General features: G+C 44.4%; 1 protein-coding gene across 1 annotated transcript in view; it reads right to left on the reverse strand.

Moving 5' to 3' along the window:
• Positions 1 to 21154, reverse strand: part of gfra1a (gdnf family receptor alpha 1a) — a 77891-nt gene extending 56737 nt beyond the window's left edge. Inside the window, exons 1-4 of the mRNA XM_076104173.1 lie at positions 20630 to 21154; positions 19851 to 20156; positions 18843 to 18923; positions 7465 to 7620 (exon numbers count right to left, since the gene is read on the reverse strand). Of these exons, the coding sequence (XP_075960288.1) occupies positions 7465 to 7620; positions 18843 to 18923; positions 19851 to 20156; positions 20630 to 20693 (607 nt within the window). The 5' untranslated portion in view covers positions 20694 to 21154. The remainder of the gene's footprint in view (positions 1 to 7464; positions 7621 to 18842; positions 18924 to 19850; positions 20157 to 20629) is intronic.
• Positions 21155 to 23147: the final 1993 nt, after the last annotated feature.

The following is a 23147-nucleotide window of genomic DNA, read 5'->3' on the forward strand; positions in this document are numbered from 1 at the left end:
GTCCTGGTGCCGTCGTGTGTTCCTCGATGAGCAAAAACACTTGATTAGTGATTTCATGGTCATAACTTTGCTGCTTTTGAAACTCGTAACAGCTTTTAAGTCCCTGAACCTTCTGTCGTTTTTCAGAACTGCTGACGCAAAGTTTCACCCAAAAACTCGCTGTGTTTGTTGTTGGTATGCAAACTTCACTGGTGTTTCCACTGACATGGTTAGTGATGCAATGTGCATTCAACTGCTGATACTGCTCTAGAAAACATCAAACCTACTTACCAATCCTTTTCCAAAGGCAGTAGCAGAGTTTGAGACAAAAACATAAAGCAGGGAGTTGAGAAATCTTAACTAATTTAGATTTGGAAACTGGAAAGACAGTGTCCATTTTAACCCAAACAACAATCTTTTCCTAAACCTAACCGAGTTGTTTCCTGTGAAGACGGAAGTTTATTTTGAAAAGCCCGTACGCATCTAACGAGCGTAAATTGACACGTGTTGCCGGCTTTCGCAGGAAACCGATCGAAAGGTTCCATAGGAACCATTGTATGAGGGTACGTTGTATTATTAGGCCTGTGACATCATTTGCTCTGAGCTTTGTAAAAGAAACATCCTCAACAAAGCTTGGAAAGGAAGGATTTTAAATGCTGTCATTTCAATGGTCAGCGCTTGAATGATGTCGTTTATTTTCCCTATGAAGCTACTTAGACCTGCCCTCAAGGACATTAAGTATATTCAATAGCTGCAACAAATTGTGGAGTATGGCGAGACGGTGTACTGTTACAATTAGCATATAATATTCATACTGTGGTCTTTAAATGGGACATCTATGAAATATTTGTTTTGCATGATCGATTTACTTTTCAAAACGGGCTACGGTGTAATATTAATAACACTCACATGCAAAGAAAGAATGTCTCTTGATGTATGGTCCAGGTCTGAATTAGGAACACATTGTCCCATTTAAACCAATTAGAGAGGAGAACCTTCTGTGAAGCCGAATTCCACAAAATGTCACAGACCTATTATGTGCACAGCTATGTGAGGGGACACTTCCATTAGGGACGGGTTGATTTAATGCTCTCCCTGAAGAGCAAAGGATTTTTTTTGTAATGTGATTTAGGTGATACTGAAGACAACGTCTAGTTTATTGCTCACTATATGATCATTTAAGGGCTACGCATGCAAGTGAAATGATTTTCATCTCTGCTGATGTTTCAATGAAAGTAATGTTGAAAGGTAATAAGTCCTGTTCTCTATTGTTCCACCTCTGTATATTCCACGTCTCAAACACTTCAAAACTGCTCCAATATGGCAAAAATGTCGTCGCTTCCAGCCAAAAAAAGTTCCCACTTCTTTGCCAAGTCCTCCAGCTTGTCCTCAGGAGTGTAATGCACCGAGTCCAAACTGCTCTGCGGCTCCGCGTCAAACTGCCCGCCGGGGTCTGAGCTACCGCGGAGCTTTCCACCATCGCTGCATACTGGGAGCAGTGGGAAGGGAGCGCCCCTGCTCATTTTTCAGGCCACAGAATGAAGCAGAGGCAGCACTTCGGTGGGAGTGCGAGCCAACATCGGTGATATAAACGGATATGCTCCACTGGCACGGCAGAGCAGTATTGTGAATCACACACCAGGACGCATGGCCCTCTGCAGCACGCGCCACACGGCCGACTTCACGTTCACGCACGTAAACACCTGCACACACACACACACACACACACACACACACACACACAAACACAAGCCCGTGATGCCATGCAGCCCTCTCGCCAGTCCAATCGTACATTACGTCCCTTTCACCTCTCCCTCCCTCTGGCTGGATGGTGGTAAGTCCCCCGCTCTCAGTCAATGTGAAGCTGTGAATAATGGATGAAGGACCTCAGCAGGGCGCCCACATGATGGACAGACACAAAGAGAGACATGGCAGGGACAGCAGGCATCTGTCTCTGCCTCTTTTCTCCCCCATCTCCGTCTCTGTTTAGCTCTTTCCATATCGCCGACTCTATCACAACAAATCAGCAGGATGATGCTCGTCTTCTTTTATTTCACAAATAACACGATTTGGACTTCTGAAAAACCATTTTCGCTCCGCGAGTTGTCCCATCCCACAGCCTTCGAGTGAGTTGACCCCGGGTCAGCCAGCTTCACTGTTTACCGTCTTTGACCTTAAAACCACTCACACCATGTCCCTCTCAATCTATGAATCATAGCAGCACCAACACACACACACACACACACACACACACACACACACTCATCGCTCTCCATCCCCTTCAGGTGGCATCGTCATGCCAGCTCCAATCATCATAATACTCTTTTCCGTGTGTTATTTCGAGCTCTCCTGAAACGCTCCCTCTGTCATTATCCTTTCTTTCAGCACGCGTGTGGATAAGCCACGCGTGTGCGTCAGCGGAAATCTGAGTGCGGATGCAAACGGGCGAACAGCCTGTGTGATATTTCGCGAGGTGTTTGTGGCCCGCTGCCAGTAACCCGCGGGGGTAGTATACGGGTATCTCGCTTCCCGCCTGGTTAGTCGACCACCCGCTCAGCGGCAGGAGCGGGAAGTGTCCTGAGTAAATACACATTATAATGTCATGTTACTGGTCCTGCCCCGTCTCGTGAATTTGTGTGTTTGTTGGTTTTCTTAACCTCTTTAAATATACATTCTTCCAATTCCAATTATTTTTTACTGACTTTCGGTGGAATCATACTGAGATTTCATGGTCATTATGTGTTATAGTAAAAATGTTTCAGTATTGCACATGATGGCGTGTCACAGATAGAAGATAGATGTAAAGCAGTGAAGACCCTCTGACAAAGAAATGGCATGCAACGGTGATAGTTAGCACCATTACATGACAGAAAAATACATGTCATTATATGGATTTCAACAGGCCGTCAGACAGCTTGGTGTGCACTTGCAGTATACCTCCTCAGTGGAAACATATCTCGGTCTCATGAATTATGCACTAACCATTTCAATACAGCCAAATGGTTTTTGTGCTTTATGACCCGTGACTGGCGACCGGTGCATGATGCTTCACACCAGGAAGATGGAATATCTCAGTGCGACTGTCACCGTTTGAATGATGCTCAGCGACCTTTACGTTGCGGCAGCAAACCGAGATGTTTCATGTATATCTCCACGTATGCACGATTGTGTTATATATTTTTTATATCACCACATCTCTGCCATCAGTCCCCTCCGTGTATTTTCTGCTTATTTCTATATTTGCCCAACGAGGTGCAATAGGTTTCTTCTAAAAATGCAAATTTCACACTGTTACGGAGCTAAATAATATATTTACCTCAAGGCCCCGTTCCTAATTAATCATCGGTATTTTGTATTAAGGCCGTGAGAATTGTGCAAAGGACGGAATGAGAGGATAAACGCTCGGGGCGTGGCCCCGCGTAAGCTCCTCTGACTAAGAATGCCGATTTAAAATAAGCTCTCTCTTTCAGACAGTCATAACTCATACGGTTCGGGAGGAGATTTTAGTCCTGATTTAATAACGCTTGGTCCAAAAAAGACAGCGGGCCGGTGGCCAGATCTCCTGAGCTGCCGAGGCTACCGGGTGATGACAGCGTGTTCCGGTGGCAGAGAGAATCACGGGGAATAACACGGCAATCACAGTCTCAACTCTACTTTGAGTTAATAATGCTCGTTCTTATTTTACGAATCTTAATCTGTGACGAGTAAACGTTTGAATTGTGTAGATTTGAATTATCTGTCAAATAAAAACTTAACGAGCTGTCAGATGAATGTCGACAAGGAAAAAGTTAAACATTTATCTCTGAAATGTAGAAGATGTCTCCAACACTGGACATATTATACTCAATTTAAGTACCAGTTTCTAAAAATAACAGTAATAACAAAAATAATATTCACAAATCAGAATCACTAAATCTACACTAATTCTTTGTGACTGCTGTTAAAATACGTTTCTACCTTTTTCACTTTCATTCCGGCTGTTTTCTCGGAAGGGCAAAACCCAGCCTCTTCCTGTGATGTGTTTTCTCACAAAAGAATCCATTTCACATCCTTTCACTGAGGAGTTGAACTTAAGGCTTAAGGAAGCGTTTCGACTTGCCTGAAAAAAAAGCCCAGGGTGACGATGTTCTCCTATAGGCCTGTTTTTAATCTGACACGGAGCTGCTCGCCACACGACAGACTCTGGGAATGCAAAGGGTTTAAAAGGGAAAGAAAAGGATTTCCTCATACAGTACAACACTGTTAATATTCATTCTAAGGGTTTCACCGCTTCACCATCTTCTCTGCTACGGTTAAAAAAGGCCATCTGGATTGTTTGTCAGAGGATCTTCACCGAGATGACACTTTGATCCAATCCAATGACACAGGTTTCATTGTGATATTAAAGACAGTCCGACTCCCTCTTCTATCGGAATCTGTTGTTTTATGGAAGAGATGTTGGTCTCATGTTGTGTAACATACGCAGCTGGTTTTCTTATTGCACAATGAGCTCCTCAGATGCTTCATTTGTCTTTTTGGAGATGCTTTTTACCCATCAGGCCTCCACCTAAAAGTTAAGACTTTGATAATGGGCCATTGGTTTATGGGAGATGAGTTTATAGTTTGGCAGGCCGGCCGAAGCAGGTTTTGTTTTCTTCCTTCAGGTAAATGGAGAAGGTTAGAAAAAAAACTACAATAAAAAAGAATGAAGTGAAATCTGATCTGAGACAGATTCCCATTCAGTTTCGGCTTCACTGTCAACTTGAAACAAGCGATACTCGTAAAAGTCTTTAAAATGCAATGCGTGAAGTTCATGCAGTTATTCTTCTTAGAATCCTCAGTGGGACGCCGCATAAAACAATTATTACCTGGGACGATGAATCTTATTAAACGACAATTTTGGAGAAACAGTATTTACAGTTAAGCCCTCGGTGGCATCCATATTCCTGCCTGAGAACAGAGGGATTGAAGTTTTTAATTAATCGGAACGCCAGCATCCCCGAGGACACACACACACACACAGAGAGGCAGACCCGCCCACCCAGGCACAAGCCCACACAATGCAGACTGTAGCAGGAACATTTAGGCGAGACAGGCGGAGAGTGCCACTCTGTCAAACTAAAAGTGTCTGAAGAGGAGGATGGAGCTTCCTCGCCCATCACAAAGCACTACTGCACAGTGGAGGACCATACATTGACATTATCATAAACGCCAGCAGCCCTTCTCAGGCGCCGGCGACTTGATAAAAACCATGTGTCGGCATACTCGGTCAATAAAGTTGATTTTTATTCGTTTTTTTTTTTTTTTTTGAAGGTTGCAAAGGTGAGAAAGGGACAAAACGTTTTTGCTAATATGAAATAAATGTCTAAATGTGAATCAGTGTGTGCTTCCATCAATGTGAATATACTCTACATTTCTTATCATTACACTCTGGTCCATCATGGTATTTCATTTACCTTTTTTTAATGTAACAAGTGTCACCAGGCTCCTGATGCTGCTGCTCTTTATATGCTGTATTTACTTTGGTCTTCCTGCACAGTGGGAGCATGTTACAGTAAATCCCAGCTAGTCATGGGGCGTTTTGCCGTCAGTAGGTGAAGCAGAATCAAGTACCATATCAGTGTACTTGTACTTTCTGTGTATGTAAATTATTGGCCCTTATATGGTCACATTGTGTTTTTTATGTTTGTAATTAAGCACTTTGTGACATATGTCTGTAAAAAGCGCTTTATAACTAAATCATACTTACTTATTTAAATAATGCACTAGTCATTATCATACATCCCCCTCATCACTATGTCTGTACATCTGTACTTTTCACTCTCTTCCATATTTCCACTCAAGTGTTTTATGCACGAATCAAAAACCGGCATCATATAGGGCGGATGGAAATGCCCCCGGTGAAACGGAGAGAGAAAAGGGAGACAGTGTGCGTTGCCCCTTTAGCTTTTAGTCAGAACACACAAATCAGCATGACTCAACCTCACAGCCCTATTGATGTAATCCCCCCTTCAGCAAGACTCCCAGCAGAAAATGTGTGTGGTACCCAGTGAATGTGCATTTCTGCGTTTGCCCCTTCGGTCTGTTGTGCATGCAAATAGATGGTGTATGTCCGTGTGTGTGTGTGTGTGTGTGTGTGTATATACATGAATTTGACAGTGAAAAATGCTCATGTCTTTGTGGTCCCGCAAAATAATCTATTACCGTGCCACATCCCTGTGTCCGTGTGCGCACACACACACACACACACACACACACACACACACACTCTAGACCCATATGCACACCGAGAATTGAAAGAATGCAGTGGACTGCAAAGTAATGACCGAATTCATTCACAAAGCAAACTTTTGAGCAGGCCGTGATGCACAGTGAAATATTTCCCCTGCACCATCACTGCCTGCAATAAGCTGTTTTTGGCCATAAAACTAATGTAGCAGTCACAGACACTGACTGCCCTCTAAAATGGAAATTCATAAGCCAAAATGGCACAGTGGGAATATCAAAATATGACACATCCTCTGCTTTTTCTACCCCTCCAACCGCTCGCTGCCTCTTGCCGCCTCCCCATTCCATCCCCCCCGCTCTTCACCAGGGTTTTTCAACAGAAAGCACATCTGCTGTAGAAACTCTTCTGAAGGACATGTCAACCCTCCCTGACACAGCTGAGTATAGGCAGACAGACGGACGGCCTGGCCAGCGGTCTGACACCCCTCTCTGGTGGTCCGAAGGGAACCCAAATCTATAACTGGCTAAATCCGATACCAAGGAGGCTAAAACCTGCGTGGACAGTTTAACAGATCAAAGGAAAGCTGGCAGTACGCGTCTCATATGGAGCAGATGGGTTAAACTCGAGAAATCGCACCTTTATTTCAAATGTGGCTTTTTACTACAAGACCACCTGAAGACTTTGGTGTTGGTCTGGTTCAGATGTGGTCTGCTTCATCGAAACTAACTACAGGACCCAAAAAGGAGGTTTTCTGGGTATAAACAGGCATATGATATTTGATAACCGAACCTTGGAAAGTCCTGCATAAACAAAATGAGCCACGAGCAAACTGCAGTGTGCACTCCTGCTCTGTTTCAGCTGTTTCTACACGTGTTGTAAACTTAGTCAGAAGGCCAAAAACATGCATTATGTTTATTATTACTATTGCGGTGCCTCTCTGAAGCAACTCGGACTATAATTAATGTTTTGTTTTGAAAATGTGCAACCTCGTGAGATGGCAAATAAACCGCCAATCGGCTATTTGTACAGTGATTGTACAATGTGACCAACTGTACAATTATTTTCTTCTCCTCTACCCGTGTTCATACCAGAGAAAACCAAACTGCAGGTGACTGGCAGAGATCAAAATCAGCTGCAAATACAATCTGACATGGAATCTGTATTCTGTGTCCGACTTTATGTCAAGAAAACGATCATGCACGATCAAACACACACACACACACACACACACACACACACACACACACACACACACAAACACAGCTCTATTTCGTTACCCAGTATGGCCCAATTGGGATGAGCTCTCCTGTTTCTACTTGGGTCCTGAAGTTCTGTGGAGGAGGGGCTCCCTCGGCCCAGAGCGGGCTGCCTGCCCTGGGCGCCCCCCCTGCCTGGAGCCGAAGTGTCCGAGACGCTCCAAGGTTCCCCACCCTCTGTAAGAGATGCGCTTCATTCAGGACCACCAACCAACAGCCATCGGGGGGGGAGGGGGGGGAGTCAGCAGGGTTCACAAAGGTCACAGGGAGGTGAAGACTCCAAATGATAAAAGGGGATAGTCGCAGGTCCAAAAGGGAGAAAAGGTCAAACAGGAACCGGAAAGAGAGCATTCAGATCATTCAGCTGACGGGCAGAAGTCGCATTCTGGGTGATTTCCAGGTAGGCAAAGGTGAAAGCACAAGGGGGCACACGGGAGCAAGGTTTGAAAGGAGTCCTGAGTTTCATGAAAGGAAGAATTGTAAGACCAGTTCGGCGTGCTAAGGAAGAGAAGGAGGAAAGAGGATTTGCTTTTGCCTGTAACATCGCTGAGGGAGTATAGTTCTTATCTGCAGCAGACATAGTAAGAAGAAGCTCTGAGATATTTAATGCATTGTCAGTGTCAATCACAGCTGGTCGAGATCACGCTCCGTATCGAGCTCCACAACTGACAGCTTTTCACACCAGTGAATTCTGCAACCCTCAAATCAAAGCTGCATGTGCTGCAAGTACAAATAAAGAGCCCGTCCGCAACCAGAGAACAATTTGGGTGGCGTTTACCGAGATTACACGTTGACAGTCGGAGTGGTGAAAGGCCGCTGTTTAGCCCACTTACGTATGAAGAGAGTGCGCACACAACCAAATCGATTAAACGGTCACGCTAGACTCACACGAAAAACAAGCCCAGAATAGAGGCATCTGAAGCTGGCTGGCAAATTGGGGGCATGCAGTTATAGATTTTTAGTTAGGAGGACAGTTGTGGATGAAACAAATGCAAATTTATGTATCAATGCCCTCATTTAACATCTCTGCGAGCAGAGACTGGCACAGAACAAGAGCTCAGCGGGATGCTGTTTGTTTGTGTGTGTGTGTGTTGTTGGTGTGACCGCGGGTGCGTGCATTCTCGTACATGTGCGTGAGCGTGATGTACACTCTTGGCTCTTGGTCTGTTTAAGGCCGCGTTGGCTTTTCAGGGATGCTGCTGTTCCGTGATCAAAAGAGGAGGCACGAAGGGAGGAGGGGGAGAGAAAGAAGGGTGAAGCCATTATTCTCCACAGAGAGAGCGTTTGCTAGTTAGAGAGACGGCTTTAATCAGATGCACTGTGACTGTTGACAAACATGAACACAGGGGACACGGCGTAGAATCCAATCGACCAGTAGGGACCTTCAAAGTGTGCTAAAAAGAAAATGTAAACTGCCATGCTCCAAGGAAGCAAGAAAGTTCTGCAGAAATTACAACAGGGACTTTGAAAAAGGTGCTTGGTTCCCAAAAGCATATGAAGAAGGATTCTAGCCAGACCACGGAACAGCTGTGCATGACGGAAACAAGCTTACCCAAGTCAACTTTTCGTGCATCGAGACCCGTCTACCATGACAGATAAAACGTATTAATGACACAGTTAACTACCACATCACTACACAACCCAGACGTGGTTGGAGGATAGTTGCACCCGCAAAAAGATTAAACTGAAACCCGCTGGAGCAAGTATATAAAATAACACCACAACACATTTATTTATATTTATTTATTTCGCCTGGTCATAAAAACAAGGCCTTAACTTTTATGACTCTGCAAATGAAGTGTTTTGCAGTACGACAGAAACAACCAGATGGGATAACAAAAACAATACACAACAGTACACTATTGCATTGCATTGTTGGACAGTTTTATTTTTTTACCAAATGCATAAATTCACCACATGTGCTCGTTTAATTAACAGCCCTGGCTTGTACAGTGGAGTGTGTCATTACACTCCTTTCATAAAGATAAGCAAAGAAGAACCGAGAGATGTTATTGATAACGTCCGACGGTGAAATCTGTCTCTCTGTGCTTCAACAAGACTTGGGCAAAAAAAGGTCAACCAGTGAGAATGAGACATCTCAACGATTTCAAGCAGCGGAAGAAGCGCAACGTTCCAAATCCACTTCGACGAGAGAATGAAACAGTATAGCTCAGTCCAGCCCGGTTTACTTTGGTAGAGTATGAAATTCTATTAAGACACGATGGCACAAGTGAAAGCCCCCAACGGCCCGAGCCGAGGCGACTTAATCCGGCGAGTTGACTGGGTGCAGCTGAGGGCTTAACACAAGGCCGCGGCTTTGGCGCACCTGCCGGTGGTCGGTCATGACCCGCCAGCGGCCGGCCGAGAAAAGCCTGACGTGATTATAACACGTCGTGATTAACTGCGCTGAAACAATGTCCTCTTCATTGTTGACTCAAACGGAGTTATTTGCCACATTTAAACGCAATGGAAAGAGTTAACTATGTCAATGTGCAAACAGGCAGGCATGTGTCAGCATTGGTTCGGTGATTTTCAGCTCCAGACAGGTTAAAACTGGGCAAAATGTGGTCAAAAGTAAAAGTTCTCGACAGTGTTTAAAGGATATTTAAAAGGTGGGAAAAGACTTAACCAAGGCGACGATGAAAATGTCCCAGTTTTAACTTCACAACTTAAAACTGAGCTAAATTTGGTTGAAAAGTCAAGAGGTGTTTTCGATGTCTAGATTAGAAATAACCTCAGTTTCACTGATCAAACAGGTAATTGAACACTCCACTTCCATCATGCACCATCTGCCCAGGTTTACTTTGTGAATATCTAATATCTGCATATCACACCGCATAAAATACATGGTTCCACCACACCATGCAAAGGTGTCAGGACATCTAAATCCTCCGTTTCCTGCGAGCCTCGCCTGACTGCATGTGCGCACCTATCTGTGTATGACTCTGTCTGCGTAGGTGTCTGCAACTGTGTATGTGAAAAGTTAATCGTCCATTTTTTCATGCAGACCTGGCACACGCTCCCCCCCCCCGCTGATTTGAGCTGTCAACCGCATTTATTAAGTGTGATGAATCACCCCTCCACTTCACATCCAATCAAAGGCCTCTCAGAGGGACTCATATGTGGTCACCTTTAACTAAATGATTTTCTTGGCCCATGGTGCGCCAGCCAGTGATTGGACTGGCAACCTGATGATATGGCTGCTGTTGGAATTATTCTGCCAAAGGCCCACAGCTGGATCAGTCACTTTTGAAACAGTGTGGTGAATTAAGTGGCCAGCTGACGAGTAGCTGTATGGATAAGGAGGCGATCAAAAGGCATGGTGGGAATGAGGGGACGGAACGTAAAGGTGTTCTCTTGACCTTGCCTTAAGTGTTTGGATTAAATCTGTAGCAGGTTTTAGTCCTGGCTGCATAATACAGTACGGTTACAATGCAAGCTGACAGCTACCACTGAATCTGAATAAGCGTTCTTCCACAGCGTAGAGAGATTTTCCTGAAGCCTTGCCTTTCCTCCAAAACCACCAACAACTTCAATCTATTCATATTTAACTAAAATACACTCGTACATGTCTTGGAATCTCTGAGTAGCCAACATTGCTGCACACGTTGTGCTAAAAAATCCACTGTACATGGATGAGACAAGGTCAGCGAAAACACAAATCCCCAACAGGCCACGTTTGTCTCTCAGAGCACAAAAACAAAGCTCAGTCTGGAACTGTACACCTCGAACCTCGCTGAAGGATAAAGCCTTTGATCCCGACCTGAGCGGAAGAATTTGGGGCGGAAAAGAAGGAGGGGAACGGGGGGAGAGAGAGATAAATCGATGGATTCTTGTAGACACAGCCTCGAGTTTCCAATCTAACACGGCGCCGTATTGATTAGGCTTCATGTGAGACAAGGCGCAGGGACAGTAATGTCGGCAGTGGATTTGGGGAGTCTTTAACAAAACAAACTCCGGTGCAGGGGACGGGGCAACGAGATCTAGTGGGACAGATTTGATCTAATGCGTCGCAAACAGACGACATCCTGGAGACGAGGGCCGGCATGATGGATGGACACAGTGAAGGGATGCACACCAGAAACACGTCCTGTCAGTGTACTACAGAACACTTAAAGAGTAAAACAGTCCTTCTTTCTACATAAAGTTTGCCTTTCATAATGGCCAGAATGTTTCATTTCATATCATTATGAATGTCATCCATATCTATTTCAGACAGAAAAAGGTTAAGAGATGTCTGTTCATTTGTCAATATTTATAATAGTTCACGATTAAAATCTGGTACTCCGAGCAAGTGCATTTTCCGCAACACTGTACAAATATTTCAGAATAAAAGCATTGTGTTTACATATGCAGGTGTGTGTTTACATTTTTTTCCACAGAGAGCAACTAGAGGGCTTTTGAAACGGAAACAAGTTGAGTTCACAAAAATATGAACATTTTTCATGCCTGTGACATGTTCTACAGATATAGACATCGAAACTTTAGTAATGTTGTTGCTATGATGTCGATATACTGTCAAAGGACAGTTTTGACTGTCTATTTTTGCTGTGAACTACACGTAGAAAGAAATAGGCGAGAACTCAAATTTATAGAAGAGAAGCAGCCGAAACGGATGCGGCGTCCACCAGCTCAAAAGCTGGAAAATAAAAGCAATGTAAGGTAAAGTTACCTTTCGTGTCCCTTTCAAACATTCCGTCTCTTGATCTACTACTTCTTGTCCTTCTGCATCGGCTTGTTTTTCAAAACATTGAATACCTAAAAAATCCCCATTTTCAGGAGTTCTCATTTTTAGAGCCAACTGAGGTATGCCTCACTAAACAAACAAAAAACATTTCTACATCTGTGAAATAGGTGATTCGAACTAGTTTATTAGACATGATTGAACTGTTTGCAGATAAAAGACTGTTTTATTTGGTGAGCCAATAGTCATTTAGCACAAGTGCGATGAAGGGTGAGAGAAATGTAACACGGGGCAAAAAGTGACACTGACCAAAAGTGACTAAAGGTAAATACAGCAGCTGTGGCTAAATAACGGGGTGGCAGTGAGAACCGAACAGATTCCAGGAGGTGCATCCTGTGAATAAAGATGAGTCGATACAACTATCAGACTCACTGTGGCCTGCGGACTGACCTTTTACACCTGTTTGGCAGTTTTGAAGTGATAATATAGCATTCGGGTTGGCAGCACTTATCTGCCACTTAAACCTCCGTTTGTACTTCAAAACTCTCCTGTAAACACGGCAGCGCGATGCTGTAAACTTGTCCCTTTCTCCTCCGTGTCTTTTCCTTGTCCTTACATGTCAAGGGTTGTCTCACTTAGATGCAACTAAATCTGGACAGATTTTGAACGTTGGAGCCATTTATCTCCAACTTGTGTTCTACCGGCGGCTATGCAGTAATCAGAAACTGTGTTCTCTGGCTTATGAAGACTCCCCCCCCACCGTCGGTGTGTGCTGATGTCTGTTTGACTTAAAATCTCTCCTTAAGCTCTGTCCTCCTCCCAGTTGGCTGGCACAGCGACACTCTGCGCATCACCCACTCACCACTCATAAGCCCCAATACACCAAAGCTCAATATTGTGTCCTTTCCACGTGTCAAGACTTCAAACGCATCCTCCTCCCTCCTACAACCGAAGCCAACCTTGACGCGCGGTTGCGGCGCTGTGTGCGCACACATGTGTGCGGGTGTTGCGAGTGCGAAAACATCTGTAAGTGCGTGGCCCGGCTGTCAAGCCGAGGTGGCACTTCAAATCCCCCTGTGCCGACATGCAGGGCTGAGAGGCTGTCAGCACCACTCAACCACTGGCTGCAGAGGAAGTTACTCTCATTATGAGCTGCCAATGTTTAGAGATAAGAGTGACTTCCGCTATCTCTTTCCCTGCTTTGTGTGTGCCTGCATAGTGTGTGTGTGTGTGTGTGTGTGTTTTTGCGAGGGTCGAGATAGAGTCAGGGAGGGAATGCAGAGGAGTCGCAGAGGGAGAAACATAATTTATTGTGCTGTATCTTTCGGAGAGAGAGAGAGAGAGAGAGAGAGAGAGAGAGAGAGAGAGAGAGAGAGAGAGAGGGAGAGAGTATCCTGCCTGTTCTCTTAACTTTATTTTTCTGCCTTTATTTATCCAGAGTTGGTCGACTGAGCACACTTTTTTTGTGCCATTCCCCGCTTCACGCTTATTCAGTCAAATGCATTTATATAGCTGGGAGTTGCTCTGGATATAAACTACATGGTTTGCCACCAAGCAGATTTAGTGTTTTACTTTATAGAAGTTTTGGAAGGAGTGGGCGTTCACCCACTTCTTTTCCCAGCCTTTAACCTTGTGATGCACCAATGGGATGGACTGAATTGTGATTGGCTCCTGACCCTTATTAAACGGATCACGAGAGCAGCCCTACAAGACTTTCGGATTGTTAAAACCTCCAGAGACACCCTGCACAGCTGACGGTCCATCACAAACAATAAGGATGTTTTACTGTCAGAAAAGAAAGAGCTGATATTTAAGAAAACACAGGTGAAGATAGATGACTCAAATCCCTGAAGAAAATGTCATTAAAACAGCATCATGAGAAGAGTTTCTTTTTCTTTTTCTGTATGTCAGTCACATAACATCTCTCAGTCTAGTCTGACTCACAGCACCTGGAACAGACAGTGTTCATGAATACAGTAATACGAAACTACCCAGGCTATGTTTTTTCATCCATTTTCTACAACACTTTGATTTTCTAGTAGCCTGGGCCAAACGGTGTGGCAGTAATTCAAAGTCCACTTGAATCTCAGAATAATGCTCTCTGTTTCTGTGTTTCTCCCTCCTGCATGGATCAGTGACTCATAAACATGGGCAACTGGCAAAGAGCAAGGCAGCCATTTCATCTAAACTCTGCTCTCTCCTTCCTCTCTCAGCTTATATGAAGTCATGCGGTGGGAGAGAAAATGATTGTTTTTCTGCTCAGCGTGACGTCTACCTTTTTGTTTACCGATTTATAAAAAAAAGCTGGCATCTTCCAAGGCGAGCATCTCGCTAAGTTCAAGGACAAGGAATAATGAAAATGCAACACATTCAATGAGAAGCATCCACTCAGATCTAGCTTTTCATGTTTTACACAGGCATGTTTATGTATGCCATGCATGCTCAATGTAGAGTGAAACCAACACACTCAAATTGAAACATCACAACAGGAAGAGCTGCTGAAGAGAGACAGAGAGAGAAAGACGAAAGGACTGAACAGAGATATTTTGTTGGCCAAGGAGACTGAATTAAAACTGTAATGGAAAGCATGAAAAAACATGGACTGTATCCAAGAAGTGGACGTAGTCACCAGGACATCACCCATTGGTTTGTGGACTACAGTTTAGAAGCCTTGAGTTTGGCATTTTGGTCATCGCCATCTTGGTTTTTTTTGCAACCAGAAGTGACAATAGAGGGTGGGGCTAAGTACAACGGAACCCTGAATAAGACATTTTTAGGTGACCAAAGTGGTACAAATAACTTTCATGGACTGAAAACAGAAGTTTAAGTTCCAAGATGAAAACACAGACACAACGTGTGTGATAATCACAATAACACCGTCAGCTTGCTGGCTTTCTTGTTGCAGTATATCTGGCCATTTAGCCTAAGTATTTTCCACATTTTACCGAGGCCTTTCTGAAAGCACTACTGAGAAATGAACCACCGTAGACGACTGCAACAGTCGCTGCTCATTTTTTGGTGCAGGGAAAAATGAGTTGCCCACACTCGACTGTGACTCACTGGACTCAACCCCAGAGGTAAAGGCACTCTGTCCCCAGTAAAGATCTGAAAATGAATAGCTAAATCAACCCAGTGGAACTGCTGTGTGTTGCCTGTGTGTGTGTGTGTGTGTGTGTGTGTGTGTGTGTGTGTGTGTGTGTGTGTGCATATATATTAGCTTGAATGTTTCAATCAAATTTCAGTTACAGTTGATCATTTAAGATTTCTACAATGTCAGGGTTTTAAACATCTCGTATCCAGTATATATAATTTATCAAACTTCAGTTCACAATAGTAAACATGTTTAAAGCCACTTTCGAATATTTACTGTGACTAATGATTCGTGATTAAGACAGAAACATAAACACAAAAGAGCAACGGTGTGGTGATGAAAAGGACCATGCGCAAGACGTGCTAGAACCTTCTGGATTATTCTCGATGACGTGTTTTCTATTCCACACATGAACTCCGAGAACCTCGTTTACCTTAATGAAAATGGCGCTCTGTTCAAATCTTACGTTTTTGAGTATGCGTATGATTTGTGTAAATCAGCAAACACAACACATGTATTCACTTCAGTTGCACACACACAGTATACTCGTGTCTCTCTAATGAAATCGGACTGACGCCTATGGGCATTTCATTGGGAACAGGTGTTCAGGGCTCAACAGTGTGTGTTTGAGTGTCTGTGTGTCTGTGCACTGTATGTATGGGTGTCACTGGAGATTAAGTCACTTCAGTCGGGAGAAATGGGGCCGATTATGGAATTATAGGATCATCGTGGCTGCCTATTGTTCCTATAGCCCCGGATCACTGAGTCCTACTGCCTTACTGAGACAGACATGAGACTCGTTCAGAGAGCCTCCTGAAATAGGGGGAGGGGGGGGGGGGCACAGATTACTGACTCGGATCCTAAATCTGAGGACCTGAGAGCATTCTGCATAGATAAAATAGTTTCAATATTAAGTAGGAAAAAAATGATCATTGATATCTAATCTTTCATCATGAAATTGAAGGTATGTAAAAGACAGATGAGATGTGCAGGTGATTTAGGGCACCTAAGAAAATGTACAGAGACCTCCCATAGAAGTACAGTGAAAAAAGCAATCACATTGGCTATTGTACTCTAACATCACTCCTACCTCCAACATAAAGTTATGTGAGAAACAATTCCCCCAGTATCTTTTTTTACTGTGCAGTTATATTTCACACACATTTCACTTGTGCATTCAAGACTTGTTGTGCATTGTTCTTACAATTGTGCATGTAATGTTGGAGTCATTAGGGAAATTAAATAGGCACAGAGGTGATATCTAAACATTTGCATAATATGAAAATGAGAATCCCCAGAGTGCACTTTGCATATTGGTTCCCCTTTCAAACTATGTATGTTTTTTGTGGCTTTTTTGCGTGTACATTTTCGAGTTCTCTGCTCAATTCGGCGGACACGTAACGAGGTTGTCTGAGTGATCAGAAACGCGCTCTAAGCTCGAATCATTTCTGCCTGGATCCTTCTCCTGTCACCTTGCCCTTTAATTTCCACAGAAAGAGCAGAGGAGCCTGTGCTCCGCGTCCTCTTAGCCTTACCCTGCTATTCGCTAATTAACCCTCACCCCTGCAGCCTCCTCCTCTCACCCCTCCATCCCCGGCTCCTGCCTGACAATTCTCCTCTAATGATCAGATGCTATTCTCAGTCTAGCTTTATCCCTCTCTGCTTTGTCTTATATGCTTATCACCATTCCGCTGGCCTAGTTCACCAACGTCTCATCCGCCTGTAGTTATACTATAGAAAAAGTCACGCTCTCCATAACTGCACTTTAATGACAGACCCAGGGCGGATCTAATGTTACGTCAAAAGAGAGATATATGCAAAGGTGTCAATCACCATGAACAGGTGTTTGAACTAGCACTGGAAAACTATGTTGATTGGTGCAGCGGTTCAAGAATTTGTTGTTACACAATATAAAGTAGATTTTTTTCTGACTTTTCTCAAATGTTTGATTTTTCTCTTGCTAAATCTTCCACTTATAAAAACCCTTAAAACACAACTCATGAATCAAAAATCACTCATATCAAAACTTGTGACGAGGGGTCGCATGTAGCCAATTCTTTATTCTAAGAACGTGTCAAAAAGGTCGGAAACTGAAGGGCGTGAAGCACTGAAGTTGATAGAAAATGAAACACAAATGTGTCATTTAGAAAGGAAGAAAATGCCAAATGTTTCCCAACTTGTCAAATGTGAGGACTTCCTGTTTATATCATTGTAAATTGAATACCTTTGGGTATACAAGCAATTTGAGGGCACCAAAGGCTTAATCATTAATGAAAATAATCATTGGCGGCAACCCTGCTCTCCATAAATGTCCTTCGATGACTCTCTCACACTGATATGATGTCTGATCTCTGCCACTTACAGAGAGAGATATACAGTATATGCAAAGCCATCGATCAACATCAAGTGGTATTCGGACATTAAATAAGGAGTGCCTGCCTTCATGATGAGAATGACACCATAAATCTGTCTATTCCCGCTTCTGGAACCCACGGCTCAGACCGGCGATAGATGTCAGCTGCCTGAGATGTGAACTATGATTCTGTGCCGCGCACGCTTCCGCACCAATGGCCTGTGGGGGTGTCTGGTCCTTTCCGGGACTCGCTGGCGCATTAGGGGTCAGAGACATATATAAAGTGTGGCGTGCTGGGGTGTCTCCTGTGAAAGTCCTCTTTTTCTGTAGAGAGTTGCGAGAGGAGAGAATATTCTTAACACAAGCTTGTATTTTCTCAGCCGGCGTCTCTTTAGAAACAGCAAATTGGTCATGAAGTCGGTACCCGGGCCAAGATTTTGTTCATCTCTATCTCGCCACCCACTTCATGATCTCACCCTGCTATAAGAGAAACATTGGTTTAGGGCACATCGGCCCATTGTGAGATAAAATTGACTGAGGATACAGAGAGAAAAGGCTCCTCCGTATCAAAAGGGGTCAAAATACCAGCCTTGTTCTGCGAGGATGTGGAGGCAGAGCGCGTCTGTTTGATTTGACACACCACTCATCACCTGCGGTGTGATAATGAAAATGTGAGCAGCTCCATGATTGTGCCACATTCATAGATCAGGCTCTCAAATACCCACAACAGCCTCAACCGTGGGTCCACAGAGTGGCTGTGAAGCAGGGAATAACATCGCCATCTAGAGGCTCTCGTCGGCGTCGCTCCCACACACACGGAGGAGAACAGAAAAATGCTCATCACGCTCTCCCGCGTTTACTCACAGAGCGAGTCCTTTTCAACAAGTGGATTCAAACAGCCACGAGAGGAAGCTCGCCACGACCGCAGCGAAACACACCCGACAACAGAGCCTTTCCCTCTACATCTGCAGCATTTCTCCCCCCGCTTGATGGGACTCAGAACTATAGCTCCCCATGCAAGGTCACTTCCAGCCAGCATGCAGTGTTGCTGGGGCGAGAACAAGCGGAGAGAAAGAAAGACAGATAGCGGAGAGGATGAGGGAGGATACACACTAGACACACAGATAACCTTCGGTGAGAGCATGCACAGCTTGGAGCTTAATCCTATCTCAACTGAGATGGGTGACCAATGGAAAACTAAAAATAACAAAAATAAATCCGAAGGGACGGAGTGAAAAGCCTCCACAGGAACAGATTTCTTTAATTCTTACCTATGATGGGAGCCAGGCGGAAAATGTCAGATAGACGGCTGTTCATGGGTTCGTACGGAGAATCCTCCAAGAAGTCATTACCTGTGATGAAGACAAGCAGATGTTAGATAGATAGATAGATAGATAGATATAAAGATATATTGATAGATAGATAGATCTGTTTTGAACACCCTCCTGTTGTGTTTTTCATCTTTCACCCCTCACATTAGCCTGCAAGTGACACGGGTTATTTGGGTCAGTCGATATCCACGCTAGCACACAGCCCCACGCTTGATTAGGCAGGTTGGTCAGCTGTGTTGCGCAACTGGAAGCCGACCCACTGGCAACGGGCTGGATGCAGTTTAGGGACTAAAAGCCCCCCCCTGCTATGATCAACACTTAAAGATGGCAGTGCCAGCGCTGAGGGGCTTCACGCTCCATAACCTTCAAGGAAAGTGATTTGGCAGGTCAAACAGTATCTCATGGCGGTGAACCGAGTCGGGGGACGAATTTGAGTAAAAGCTGAGTGATCATCCGTGAACGCATTGGACTGCTAATAGATAAAAAGCTGTGTGCTACTTTTTGGAGTTTCTGTGTTTGTGGTGTAGCAGGGATGGGGAGGGTCATAGAGCTGGAAGGGGAGGGGGGGAGGGAGGGAGGGAGGGGGAGGACTGCCGGTGCCCACTCCATACAATGGTGGGAGGAGCCGGGGCCAACTAATCCCCCTCACCCCTCTACTGAGCAGATTAGACAACCTATGGAGAATGCCCATTTCACATTAATAGCTGCAGGGCATACTGTAAATGTAGCAGTCCACCCAAACAAAGACCCCTGAGGGACTTAAGCAGATGTTTTATAGCACACCCCCCTAGCAAAAAGGACAAATATTGTGCTATTGTTTATTCTTTAATATACCTTTACACAAATACCTCACTCTGATTAATGATATCACACCATTCTTAATCAAAATCTGCTAAAGGAGTAAGTGTGTATTTTTTTTTTTTTGACAACAGAAAGCACCAAACCGACCTTGTAACGTCTGATAGATCCCCCAGTAAATGCGCAGGCAGTTCTTCTCTTTCTTCATGCCCCTTTTACACCGGCAGCTGTACAGGGAACTCTGTTTGATTGCGTCCATGGCGCTCCGGCACTCGTCCTTGGCCTCCAGGCCGGACACCATGCTGAAATTGCTCTCCTTGCCGCCGGCCACGCACTGCCTCATCGTGCGGTACTTGGTGCTGCACGCCTGCTCCTTCAGGCACTGCTCGCTGGCCCGCACGCAGTCCAGCCGGGTGGCCGCGGCACGCACGTTCTCCTCCGCGTGCGACAACACATCTGGAAACAGAAGTGACACTTCTAATAATAATCATAATAATAACAATAATAATAATAAAAGTGAAGCATAATAATACCTCGGCTTGCAGAGTTTTTTATAGACTATCAACACTCCGTGGAGAATGTATAGGCTGCATCGCGAGTAACAACTGACTGAAAGCAGTTGGTACTACTTCATAACTTCGTGACGCAGCTAGTTTGCAGAGTTTTAGATTGATAAGAGTGAAGATTTGCTGTCACCTTCACTATTGTTTGATGAGGCAGCTCCAGCTTGACTTTGTTATTTAGAGCACTTTGGACCACGGTAGCCTCCACACCTTATGACTCTCAGCGAGCAGCCACTGTCTCTGCCGGACTGCACCCCCCCCCCCCCCCTCATTTCGCAATTTAGCCACTAAATACCGCACGCGCCTACGGGATGTATTGGTATCAAACGGACAGCTGTTGGTGGTAATACATCTCGTGAAACTTACCAAAAAGAGGCAGAAGGACGTACAGCACTTGGAGGATCATCGTCCTTCTCTTCTTGTGAAACATAAACCCTTGTTGGAACGAAACTCGCGAGCTAAAAGCGACTTAACAGTAGTTTGATTCCCAGGGTACTTCCACTGAACTGAAATCCATTGGAAAGACGCAGCAGTGCGCGCTCCGCTGTACAAAACGGATCCGGCTCGCCTCATGTGAGAAATAATTCCTCCCCCCCACCACCTCCAAAAAAAAAAAAAAAAGTGTCCAGTCCCGATTCTGCACAGTTTATTGGACTCTCAGTCAAAAGAAGTGTTTCATTTGTTCTTTCTTCTTCTTCTTCTTCGTTCTTTTCCTCCCGTGCGGGTGGTCTTCTCACCGCCGGGAGACAAAGGGATCAGAGCTGCGGTGGAGGCGAAACGGGCGAGTGTCCTCCAACTCCAGCCAGCGGGATGCTTGCGTCTGTGCGTCTGAGCGCGCACAGCCAACTGGATCCCAACGTGTTGGCTGTCTGCAGCGCATTCAGCACGAGGAGAGAGCCCCCCCCCCCCCCCCCCCCCACACACACACACACACACACACTCGCCGCTAAAGTACAGTTATCTTATAATAAACGTAAAAAGATAGACCTTCCTATCAGCGAACTCAAACCATCATTACGGTAATATTACAACGGCAGCACAGAAAATAAATAATTAGCTTTAAGCTCACTTAACTCACTAATGAGCACCGGGAAAATCTAGGTCCCAATGGGTGCATGCAGCACAGTGATGGTACCGTCACTGCTGAGTTGCACGCTCACTCCAACTCTCTTTGGGGTTATTATAGTGTGTTAATGATGTTTACTTTTAATAAAACATTTCCTACTCAGAGTAAAGAAATTAAAAAAGGATAAATAGTAATCACTTTTCCAGTCCATTAAAACATAAACGGGCCACATGTAACCACAGAGGGCACGTGGTTGATGAAATTAAACCATGTGTTTTTTTCTCAGTATATAACTGTGGAAGAGCATGACTCATTTCATGACGTGATTAGTAGACTGTAGCAGCACGTGAAGTAGCTCATGGCAATTTAAAAATTTAAAAATAAATAGACATATTTCACCTGCAAGTTGCCTGATTCATGACATGCCAATTGATGCGCGTGGCTCCTCCCAGTTAGCTGTAACGTTAATCCCATTTGCAAAATGACAAACATTCTTATGCAACATTATCCGCCACCTGTGACGAGACTAGGCGGATAGGTATTTTATGATGAAACACTTTAAATAAAACCTTTAGCCTCTACAAAACACGGGCCTATACTTGTCAGCTGCAGCACCGCTGCAGCAGCGCTGTCTGTCCACACAGAGCAGAGTGGACACCGTGTGGCTGTCGCCATCTGTTGGTGGTTTCAAAGTAAAGGTCACTATTCAAAAAAAGCAAAGATTGTTATTCTTTCAAACAACACCACGCTTCACACTCGATATCTCATGTTAGTAAATAATGAGCATCTCATTTCAAATACCTCTTGTTTCATCAATGTCTTGTCAAATGGCTCGGGCATTTTTTAACAGAGCAACAGAGCATGATTATAATAACAGGGATGATGCGCCATGCCTCTTCCTACAGCTCATTGATTGCCTATATGGTGTATTCAGAGGCTGATCCACTTGGCTAAATGACCAGACTATGTCAATGAGCCCCTCTCTGCATTAAAGACTGGGCTGAATCAATCAAGGATATGCTGGCGTCTGCCACAGTAAATCAACCCTTACACACACACATACATGAGAGAGGGAGAGGGCAGCTTCATTCAGAGATGGGATGAAATAGCTTATTTAAACGCCAGTGAATACTCCCTTATTGAAAAGGAAGCTGTGATTAGGTAGGTGCGATGAATCAATCCTGCAAGGTACAGGCACTTTTCAAAATGGCTTTCAATTTTGTTAAATAGATACGCCACAGGCCAATGTCCGCAGCTCATTTTTTTTTGCAGGGAACATGACAGGCGGAGAGACAGAAAATGGGCACAAATGAACGACAGGCTGAGGCTATCTGGGATAATTGTCTGCGTACAATTTGATGACTTTGCTGTTCTTAAGTCTCCAACGGGAGCCTTGCCAGTCAGTCTGGTGATTTATGAAAAGCCTCAATCAATACGTGATATTCATTTTGCAAATGCGTGTCACAGTGATGTAGTCCTTCGGGTCATTTAACGTTTCACACGGTAATGTGGCTCATGGCACCGGATCAGAAGCTCTTTTTTTTTCTGTGCAAGTGGTGAAACGAGAAAATTGGTCAAAGTCAGGATATTTTTTTGTGACAAATGTGAGCAGCGAGCCTCAATGGATTAGTGTTGAGAAAGCTGACTGTGCCTAAACAGCACTCCATTACGTTCAACAGTCCCACAATTAAGTGGGTACTGGACTGATCAATGACAGTGTAACTTAAAAAAAAAAATATATATATATATAACGTTATATATATTAAAAGGGCGGTAACGTTAGTGACTCTCAAAGCAGTCACTTGACAAAATAAATGA

This window comes from Anarhichas minor, unplaced genomic scaffold (genome assembly GCF_050575085.1).
Source record: "Anarhichas minor isolate MPS153535 unplaced genomic scaffold, ASM5057508v1 ptg000029l, whole genome shotgun sequence".
Lineage (NCBI taxonomy): Eukaryota > Metazoa > Chordata > Actinopteri > Perciformes > Anarhichadidae > Anarhichas > Anarhichas minor.